This window comes from Gobio gobio (assembly GCF_949357685.1).
Source record: "Gobio gobio genome assembly, chromosome: 6".
NCBI lineage: Eukaryota > Metazoa > Chordata > Actinopteri > Cypriniformes > Gobionidae > Gobio > Gobio gobio.
The window spans coordinates 42,480,486-42,490,925 of NC_137102.1; the positions used below are offsets into that span (position 1 = coordinate 42,480,486).

Genomic DNA, 10,440 nt, shown 5'->3' on the forward strand with positions numbered 1-10,440 from the left:
TAATGACCTGTAATAGCTACAATTGATTATTGATTATGGCCGTGGAGACTGGAGTGAAGGTCTAGCCAGAAGCTGGAACTGAAAGTTGTTTGGGGTTGTATGTTGGGACCTGGGAAGATGGACAGTGCAATTTCCTAAAAGCTTTCAATTTGCGGCATTACAAATGTTTAGTCTTGGTAAATGCATAAAACGTTACCTTGTGGGAGTGTTAACTGAGCTGGGTGTCCCTTTAAGATAAAAAGAGAACATAAGCATACAATGAGTCTAAACAGTAGAATGTCCACCTTGGATGACACCATGCATACTTTATCAACTCAAATAATGATATCTGACAGATATGACTACTATGATCACTTACTGAAACTATGTTCATGTACTGAATTCATGCTTGACATAGAGATGGACGACCCTGGGGGTGTCTAGAACAAATGAGACGTAAAACAGTCACACAAGGATTGCTTATTTTGCTTATCCTGATAACTGACTATATTAAAATAAATAAACGATATACTAGAATATAGTAGAGCAGCTAACTCACTGTCATGCCGAGTCTGGAATGTCTAAACCTCTCCAAAGTGTCCCCCGAACTTGCATGACTATCAGAAATGGATTGTATTATTTGAGGGAAGGCAAATCTACTGTACAAAATAATTGAGATGATAGAATGCAATCTACCTGACAGCTCTAGAGCGAGGTGTGACTGGAAATGCAACAGGAAATGAAATGTGATAAGAACAAAATATAAAGAGCTTTATAGTGTTTATATGAGGTGAGTTTTCTGTCTCAAAACGAAACTTGCTACCTGGTGATGTGACAGCCACAGGAAGAATCATTCTTGGAGTTCCTCTATATATATTAAAATAATATATTTTTATATTGTATTATATTATATATTGGCACACATCAATGCACATAGACAATTATCTGTATTTACCCATTAATCGGAAACCTTCCTGGAGATGTCTGTGTGGACAGGGGAGAAAACATGATCACATCTGAAGAGAACGGAAGTTAGAAGGCAAGTGAGGGACATGCAATAAGAAACTCTCACCCTCCTCTGAGAAAGCGGCTTCTTCAGTTCTTCGTTCTCTTGTTTCAGCTCGGCGACTTGCCTTAAACAAAGCACAAGTAACTTAAACAGTCCAATTTAAGTGCCACTGAATATATCTCAGATCTAAGCCTCAAATTACCACCTGTAGCACTGATCTCGGACTTCTTTCAGCTTTCGTTCCAGTTCCGCAGACCTGCTTCTTAAGAACGCAATGACTCGCTCCTTCTGCTTTTTCTGAAAAATAGCAATCTGAACAAACACATCTCCTTAATTTATAAATGTCAGAATCGTGTTTGCTTAGGGCTTGAGGTCACTGTGACATGATCATTTTGTGTACCAGAGTTCACAGCATATGTTTAGCCTTCCAAATGCATTCGAATATAAATGAATTGGGACAAATGAAATGTATTTAATAAGCAGAAAATGACAGACCTGCTCAATATGTTCCAGTCGAGTCTGAATGAGTTTCACGGGATCTCTGAAAAACATCTTTTCCTGAGGCTTCATCTTCACAAAATGAAAAGAACATGTAAGAAACAGGAATGGGAAGGAATGGGTGATAAATATTGTTTAGGTAAGTTAATTAATCCTTTTCTGTAACTAATTATAATGGTTTTAACCATATAGTGACACATAATAATAAATATTAAGACTTTATAATGCACTAAAGGTTTGTATTTTATAAGCTCTTTCAGACAACCCCATGTAGGCCTCCTTATACAGTATGTCCCAGAAAAAAAAGCTTTTGAATTTAGTATTTTTTTTTTATGTTTTATGTCATTACATTGTTTAGAGCATAAGAAACAATTGGAAAAATTATATTTTATTCATGTTATGCTATGTCCACTGTAGTGGACACCAGGACGCAGTTGTTTAAAAAAAATAAAATGATGTATTGGCATAACAATGGGATTTTCTTTTTCATTCACCAATACATTTTTAGGTTTCAGGATTTTTTTTAAACAAACTTTGTATACAGATGATTCTAAACTATTTTATACAAATATATAACGGAATTAATTATACCATTTTACTGTATGCAATATGTGGGTAAAATGGCCATAAATAGTCCCATTCAATGCAATGGATCTAATTTGCATATTAAGGTGTTCATGCGGCAACATGTAATGAAAAAAGAAGTGTAATAACGGGGGTAATAATTTGCAACATTTTCATAATACAATCTAATATTTCATAGGAATATATAATTTATTTCCCTATTTATGTGTTGTGTCTCCCAAAATGCCAGATAAAGTCCTGGTGGATGACATGTACAAAAGCAATGCCCTGTTCTGTAACAGAAAGTCATATTTTGATTACAATTTTCCTGAGATGTTGATTTATGACAATTTGAAAATTAAATATCAAAATATTTTCATATTTCCTTATGAGTGCTACAAAGTTGTCATGGTGAAACCTTTTGGTATCTCTGAAAAGCCCTGAATCTGCTCTTTACTGTGACATGTATGGTGTCAGAATATTAAAATATAACGTCCACTACAGTGGACACAAGTCCATTCCGAGTCCCAGGATGATATAACTGTGCTGTATGAAAGAAACCACCGTCGACACCAACCAAACTCACTCTCAAAATTCATCTGTGACTTGAAAGTGTTGTCACTCTTTCATAGCCACACAGTGTATGAACAGAACTGTATTTAACACTCCAAAGAAGTTTAACCACCAGGCCTAGCTCCAAAGTGAGCCATCTGGGGCGGGTTAGACTCACCTGATCAGATATCTGTAGGTAGTTACAGTTGGCACGACAAACTCGACACTGACCTTTATCAGAACACATTAAATTTAACCTTAATGATCCACGTTATCGTATATAAAAAGGGTAAAAATAATCCCACATACAAAATCCCGAAATTAGTGTAACTTATGTCGGACTCACTTGTATTTACGCAGTTCTCACAAAATATATGGCCACAGCTGGATACGACGAATTTTCCCCCTTCTCTCACAAAACAATTGTTACAGTGAAACCAGTCCATTTCACCACCTTATATTAAAAGACCGACCACCTTACACAAAAAAAAAGCTAAATAGCATTAACGGACGATACCATTCACGGAAGAGATGCAACTACATCATAGTACATGTTATACTACTCATGGTGTAGCAAATTACCTAATGCGTTAATAACTGGTCATTGTATAAACAAATTCTACGAGTTATGTTTTTCTGAATAATTCCCCAGTTGGTAGAGTAACGTAAATTTTTCAAGCTAGCGTCAAGTGAGCATACGCGTTACGTCACTGAATGGCGCCAAAAAAAAAATGTTTTAAATAATTTTGCACCATTCCTTGGCCAGTTTAGATAAGCTACAAGACTTTTAAAACCGCTTTTTCTATTATTGCGAGTGCACAAAAGCCTACAATTGAAATGCATACTATGTTCACAAGTGTAGGAGAAGCCATGTGACTTGTTTCAGGATTCAATATTTTCAGCAGCAATTACATTTTGTCGAGTACTTCTGTCCCAGTCATTCACATTAATAGGTAAAGAAAGAAGCACTTCCACTTTATTATAGTTTATTTTTCATAAATACAGTTAAACAGGCACAGGTAGAGCTCCACCCTTTAGGACGTCTTCAGTGGCTTGGAGGCACCATCTTTGGAAACAATTAAAAAATGAAATGGGTCACAATGGAAATGAATTATAATTATAACAATAAACACCAAAGATTACAAAACCTTGTCAAATCCATGAGGTATGACCCAGTCCTCAATTTTCAATAATAAGAGGCCCAAGCACAGCAGTTACAGTGGAGGAACCTGTAAAATCATTCAGTCACTATTTCCAGTAGTAAAACACATTGATAAATACTCAGCGAATTGTCAAAAACTCCTGAAATTGTCTATTTTTATTTATGGGAAGATCATGTAATCATGTTCGTATTTGGAGCAAAAGATAGGGAGAATTCACCTGCGGTTATTTCCCTTTTCTTTCTTCCTTGACAGTTAGTGTCACAGCAGCTGCAGAGAGAACTCCGGGATGGATCGTCAATCAACACCCACCTGCAAAAAAAAAAAAAAGGGGGGGGGGGGGGGAACACTTTTTTTAGCCTATTGACCTCTGTGGCTTCATATTTAAACTTTAACAACCTTTAAATTGCACTGAAAAGGTTCTTTAGATTAAAAATGAAAGGTTCTTTGGGAACTCAAAATCAGTGTATGGTACCACTGTGAAAACCCCCTTTAGGAACCTTTATTAAATTTATAAATCATACCGTGAGCTATTCCGGTCATAATGACAAGCTTTCTTGCTACCATCCAGGTCTCTTGGGTCCCATGCCACAAGCCTGCAATGCAGGAAAACCTGAGGATGGTGGAAAAGGGAAAAGTAATCAGACAAACCCCCACCACAGACAGACAAGCCCCACCACAGACAAACCCAAACTTGCCTCTTCTCCGATGGCAAACTTGAAAGCTTGAAGACTTAGTCTGATCTCTGACGACTGGGTTCTTGGCAGAAACATGGAGTTTGTCTTTTTGCTGTCTACCAGACACCTTTTAAAAAAAATAATAACTGCATACACCATAGTACAGTAGACCAAGATCTGTGCTAATCATTCCACTGCTGTGGAACAAACATTTTAAGGCTTTATAAATCTTCACACATACCCCTTATTGGTAATGAGTGGGTAAATATGAGAATCTGGACCCAATTCTGGTGTTGTGGAGGCCAAACATTCATCCAGGAGCAGTATTAGTGGCTGATGGGCCTTCTGGTCAAGTGAAGCAGCAATTGGGATTGTTGAGCCTAATGAGAATGTTGTGGTAGTGGCCACACCACTAAAGTCATCTATAATTAGAAAATTAGTTATAAGATAATTGTAGATTCGAGAAGAAAGTCAAGAATGTTTAATTACAAGTACATGCATGCATACCCTTCATGAAATCCATACGAAAGGACAGCTCTCCCTGACCATGTGTATGAAACAGCACAGGATCATACCGAGGTGGCGTCCAGTCTTCTGGCCTAAGAAAAAGGCAGCAGTTTCGATCTACATTGATCAGAAGGTCTTCAAGCAGCAATAAAACAGATTAGAAATGGAGAATGGAGGTCACCTTTCATATTTACAGGTCACAGGGTAAGACATTGGTGTAGCTTTTGACAAAGTTGTCGAAGTGATCTCGGTCTCAAACACAAGCTCATGGAGTGTCACCTATGAAGAGGAAGAGATTCAGAAAAGACAAATTAATAGACCAAGTATTTAATACATTAAACACCCTTTTGTCATTCAAACCACTGCTGAAGGCAATAAGGGTTACTTTTCTCAGCACTGCGAAGATACCCCAAAATCAGCCATCTTTGTGTCAGGTAAATAAATATATAGATGATACATGTGTAGATGGATCCAAAAGGTTTTAAGATTTAAATATGGCTCAATGAATTCCCTACAGAAATTAAAACATTGTTTCTCAAGTTATTAGCTAACAGTGGTTCGCACTTCCAAACACACGTAAATCAAATAGCAAATCAGTTTCCCCTTTACTACTGAAGAACAATAAACTTTACTGAACTTACCATCCTCCTAATATTACAGGCCCCAAATTCAGCATAAAACACGGCCTCAGAACCTTGAGGTTTTACAGAAACCTGGGTTGGAGGGCAGCTTCCCAGGCGGAGAAGGGATGGATCCACTTGAGAGTTTGCGTCAAGCCATCGCACTGACATAGAGTTTTTGCCGCAGTCCACAGTAACTGCTAAAGGGGAGTTAAATTTGGAGATGGCTTTAGGAACAGCATATACAAAATTCAGGAATTGCTGTTAAAATTCACTATCTGCTATAAGACTCGTATTACCTGCTTGTGCCACTAAGAAAACATCCAGACAAACAAACACTACAAGCATAAAAAAGGAAGCCATTTTGACGATATGCAGTTGCATCAAAGGCAATCCTTTATGCAATTTGCTTGATAGCTAATTAAAGGATTCCCATCTGAAACTCATTGTTCGGATGAACTTAATGAACATCAGCTGCCAAAGCTCTGATCATATCAAACATGGCAAATATTGCTTGTATAGTGTTCAAGAGTGCAAAATAAAATGTTTTCAAATGCATATAAACTGGAACAGCTTTGTATTGAATACATATCTAGTAAATTAGATTTTTACCAATGGCATTCATCTCGGTTGTGATTTATACAAATGCCAGTTAAAGGGTTTTTGCAATATGCAAATTTTTATTAGAACCAACCCACTAGCATTCTCACATTCCTGGCAATGTCTGCAAAAACATAAATGTGGCAACTCTTTAGCACAATTGTTACAGCAGGTTGCAAAAATATATACTCCCAGTTTCACAGACAAGGCTTCAGCTAATCCCAGACTAAAATGCATGTTTGAGATGTTTTAACTGAAAGCAACTTGCACTGATCTTAAAATATGTCAGTGCCATTGTTTTATCTCACGATGCACAGCAGTAATGTTTTTCTAAGGTTCGTTTAAGAAATCTACTTAACCCCTAGTTTCACAGACAAGGCGTAATCTAGTCCCAGACTAAATGCATGTTTGAGCGGAAGAAACTTTCACAGACATATCTTAAAATATAATTTCTAAGGCAGGTTTATAAAAGCTACTTAAATGTCCAAATTAAACTAAGGCCTAATCCTGGCTTAATATAAATCTCTGTGTGAAACCAGGCCCAAATGCCCTAATTGAACTACTTAATCTAAGCCCTGGCGTGTCTGTAAAACCAGGCCACTGTTTTTACAAGCCCAGGCTCTGTGAATATCTACTTAATGTGGGTTTACACACATTTTATTTTACATCTGAGCATACAATTAGTTACATGTTTACACAAATCAGATCCTCCAAGTTTCTCAAGGCATTTTAACATTTCCTCAATACATGATATAATTTGCTCTCTTAGCTGGGAGTGATTAATTTAATGATAGGGGAGGGCTGGGCACAACCTAACGCTTTTCATCTTTCTCAGTTTGTGCAAATCCACTTGTGGTTCAGAGTATTTATTTTTTTCCCACATTAATTGCACACGTCTAGTACAAGTGGCTTTGTTTCATTTATACAGTGTATACTTTCTTGATTTACCCCAAAAGAATGGAAGTGAAATGTGACATGCCCCATAGGTGGGGTACATTGTAACATGCAAGAGGGGGCACATTGTAATATAACCAAATTATATCTTAAAATGTTATGATATAACTTTAAAAAATCCAAAATAAAATAGTCAACGAAAGACAATTAACCTTTTCAAATAAAAGGCATTTTTTAATAGTAATTTTGAGTTTGACAACAAACACCTCAAAACAGAGTTATACGGCATACACTCTAAAAAAAAAAAGGCTCATAATCATAGGGGAACCTTTTTTAGTGCTATATAGCACCAATTTTGGTGCTTCAGTGGTTCTTCAGAGGTGCTATATAGCACCCTAGTCAAAGAACCGGTAAAGAACCTCTGAAGCACCAAAATTGGTGCTATATAGCACTAAAAAAGGTTCCCCTATGATTACAAGCCAAGAACCATTTTGGTGCAATATAGAACCTTTTTTTTTTTTAGAGTGTAGTTCAAAACATAATTAAGCATTTCTGAACTTTAACAGTCTTTATTCACCTTTTTTCTCATGGTTTCTCAATAGAATAGCATAGTTCTAGTAGGGGCTCATTGTAACGCAGTGTTACAACGCACCCCACCTGCACAACTAGGATTTAAACCCGGCTTGTGTCTCTTCTGGTTAGATCAGCATTAAAGAACGTTCTCAACTGTTAAATGAGAATTTCAGATTTTTAATTTTCCTCTAAATAATGTTGATATAGCAACTAATAAATACACTAAGTTTCATCATCCTGGCATGTGGGGAAAGTGTTAAACCATGTGTTTGTGCCCCACTCTCCCCTATCAGAGGGAAATATTATCAATTTATAAAGACATTATTGATGTGACACCACTTTCACAGCAGGGACAAAAGTTTCAAATAATGGACACAAAAAAGGATGTTTTTTCATAGTCCTTTAATGAACAACAGGAGGCCCCCCCAAAAAAATCTAATGACTTCTTCTGGGCTCCTAATAACTCCTGACCATGAATCCTAAAGAGAAGATGGAAAAAGTTAGTTCACTGTACACAAGGTTTATTTATTCAGAACACTAATATAAAATGTAAACCTCACTGACCTGCCAATTATCCACTGCATCACCACCTACCAATGAGAGAAAAAAAACCACTGAAATATACCCAACAATCCCCCAAAAAATATTGTATTGCATTAATATTCCAAGAACAAAAATCACAAACCTTTCTCTGAAATAAAGGATGGCGCAGAGTAAAATCATGCTGAACCTTCAGTAAATGTCAAAGGTCCCAACACAGACTTTAGTACCAGTCCTTGAGGTGCTGTAATCCCAACACATTGCATGTTGGTTTAAACCCACGTTAAAGTGTTTGCAATAACACGATTAGTTAATTGCATTATGCTTTTGATTTACCGGAATCCGTGTCCCTCTTTCCACGAACTCCACATGTTGAATCGCAGCATTGACAAAGAGAACTCTGGAAAGGGTCATCTAAAAGCTCCCATCTGTTAATGAAGGATTATAGGATATTTTCCCATAAATCATGTCAGAATTTAAGGATTTTTATTTACAAAAGTCAAACACTTACGCTCCTGTGGTTTGATTATAATTGCAGGCCTTCTTCACGTCGCTGAGGTTGTCAGGGTCCCATGCAATTAATTTGCAATGGACATAGACCTGTGGGTGGGGGAGAACAGGCAGCAACAAATTCAGATGTTTAATAACTTGCCGCATTCTTATGAAGAGACTCCCTCACCTCTTCTCCTATGGCGAATCTGAATGCTTGAAGGTGAAGCAGGATTGAGGATGAGTGATATCTTGGTAAAAACTTGGATAAGCTTTTCTTACCATCCACAAGACACCTATGATGGGTTCACATTAAGTCAATTATAAAAATATGGCCACTACATTTCAGCAAATAAGGAAGATCTAACTTTATTTGATGTTCTTAATAATGATTATTTCAACAAACGAAAAACACAAATATACACACCCTTTATTGGCAATGAGTGGGTACGTAATGGTCTCCGGGTAGATTTCGAGGGTTGTAGAAGCTACACATTCCTCAAGAAGCAACACCAGTGGCTGATGGGCTTGCTGGTTAACACCAGCCCAAATGGGGACAAAAGATCCCATCGGAAATACACTAGATTCTGCAGGGCCACTGAAATCATCTGGAGAGAAGATGATAGGAGAGTTAGCCTATTGTTAGAACGAGAATCAGACAATAGATCAAGATTTGCCTACATACGATTGAGAATTGCCATGTGAAAGTCCAGTACTCCATGACCTTGTATAGCACCAACAGAAGAGCTTGCGAAAGCAGGAGTCCAACCTTTTGGCCTAAAGACAAAATCATTGGATTATCGATGGGAATGGTTTGCGATCGGGAGTCCTGTTAAAGACCTGTTGTGAGGTTACCTGTCATTCACACATATAATTGGATATGTGAAAGAAGGAGGGGAGGGCTTTGGCAAAGGCCTGTAGGTTAGCTTGTTCTCATACACCAAGTATTTCCATGTTGACTAATGAAAGGGAAAAAAATTAAAACATAAAATCTCAATTTTCAGGATTCTGGGATTACCAAAATCAGAAAGTGAATTTACCGTCCGTCTGAAGTCACACCCACTAAGTGGATAGTGAAACTCTGCCTCTGCTCCATTTGGCACAGTTGAGAACCGTGAAGGAAAGCAGCTACCCAAGAAAAGACGAGCAGGATTTTCAGTCATTGACTGGTTCACCCTCCACTTAACATGAACAGCCTGTTCCCCACACGTAACTTGGATATCTATAGGAAAAGGAGAGAGGAAGTACTTGAATGTACACCTAAAAGTTGAAGAAAATTGAACAACTCCGATATCTGTTTGGAATCTGGTCTCAAAGCAGGTTATTTAGCAAGTATACCATGTATTTGCTGGTGTTTAAAATATAGTGGTTGGTCAACCATAATGACCAACTACTCGGTTGTAAAGCACAACTACCAGCTAAAGCTGGATTCTTTTAGATGTTAGGTTACATGTTAAGAACTTATAACGCATAATATTTTTCTTGTGCCATAATAAACATTACCATTATTCCTATCTTCAGACACCTCAAGTGCTATAACAACAGCAAAAAAAGCAAAAACGCAACAACATTGCCATAGGTGATTCATGATGAGTTGGAGTGAAGTCCAAACCAAACGCAGTAACGCAGCTTTATCCTGCTACTTCATTTATCAGTAGCTAATTTACAACAGCTGACACCTGACAGGGGAGGTACCGTTACCTAATTAACCAAAGGCAGTATTTACTCGCTAATTGGAATGTATGCTACTTCATTAATTTGCCAATCGCCAATAAAAA

At 37.4% G+C, this 10,440-nt stretch overlaps 3 protein-coding genes across 3 annotated transcripts; all 3 read right to left on the reverse strand.

Moving 5' to 3' along the window:
* Nucleotides 1-33: 33 nt before the first annotated feature.
* LOC307128546 (E3 ubiquitin-protein ligase RNF212B-like) lies at nucleotides 34-3,048 on the reverse strand (the record flags this gene model as incomplete). The annotated part of the gene is made up of 12 exons (XM_079820459.1): nucleotides 34-109; nucleotides 197-227; nucleotides 359-419; nucleotides 539-587; nucleotides 676-700; nucleotides 803-846; nucleotides 950-963; nucleotides 1,052-1,112; nucleotides 1,194-1,300; nucleotides 1,484-1,558; nucleotides 2,781-2,833; nucleotides 2,949-3,048. 12 exons carry the CDS (start codon nucleotides 3,046-3,048, stop codon nucleotides 34-36), a joined length of 696 nt encoding a protein of 231 aa, XP_079676585.1.
* Nucleotides 3,049-3,636: 588 nt separating this feature from the next.
* zp3f.1 (zona pellucida glycoprotein 3f, tandem duplicate 1) lies at nucleotides 3,637-8,217 on the reverse strand (the record flags this gene model as incomplete). Its single annotated transcript, XM_079820460.1, has 10 exons — nucleotides 3,637-3,668; nucleotides 3,983-4,074; nucleotides 4,287-4,375; nucleotides 4,461-4,566; nucleotides 4,681-4,861; nucleotides 4,947-5,038; nucleotides 5,128-5,225; nucleotides 5,588-5,793; nucleotides 8,105-8,112; nucleotides 8,198-8,217. The coding sequence occupies 10 exons, from the start codon at nucleotides 8,215-8,217 to the stop codon at nucleotides 3,637-3,639; spliced, it is 924 nt and encodes a 307-aa protein (XP_079676586.1).
* Nucleotides 8,218-8,352: 135 nt separating this feature from the next.
* On the reverse strand, nucleotides 8,353-9,825 carry zp3f.2 (zona pellucida glycoprotein 3f, tandem duplicate 2; the record flags this gene model as incomplete). The annotated part of the gene is made up of 8 exons (XM_079820461.1): nucleotides 8,353-8,417; nucleotides 8,510-8,601; nucleotides 8,685-8,773; nucleotides 8,853-8,958; nucleotides 9,090-9,270; nucleotides 9,348-9,439; nucleotides 9,518-9,621; nucleotides 9,703-9,825. 8 exons carry the CDS (start codon nucleotides 9,823-9,825, stop codon nucleotides 8,353-8,355), a joined length of 852 nt encoding a protein of 283 aa, XP_079676587.1.
* Between the last annotated feature and the right edge of the window lie 615 nt (nucleotides 9,826-10,440).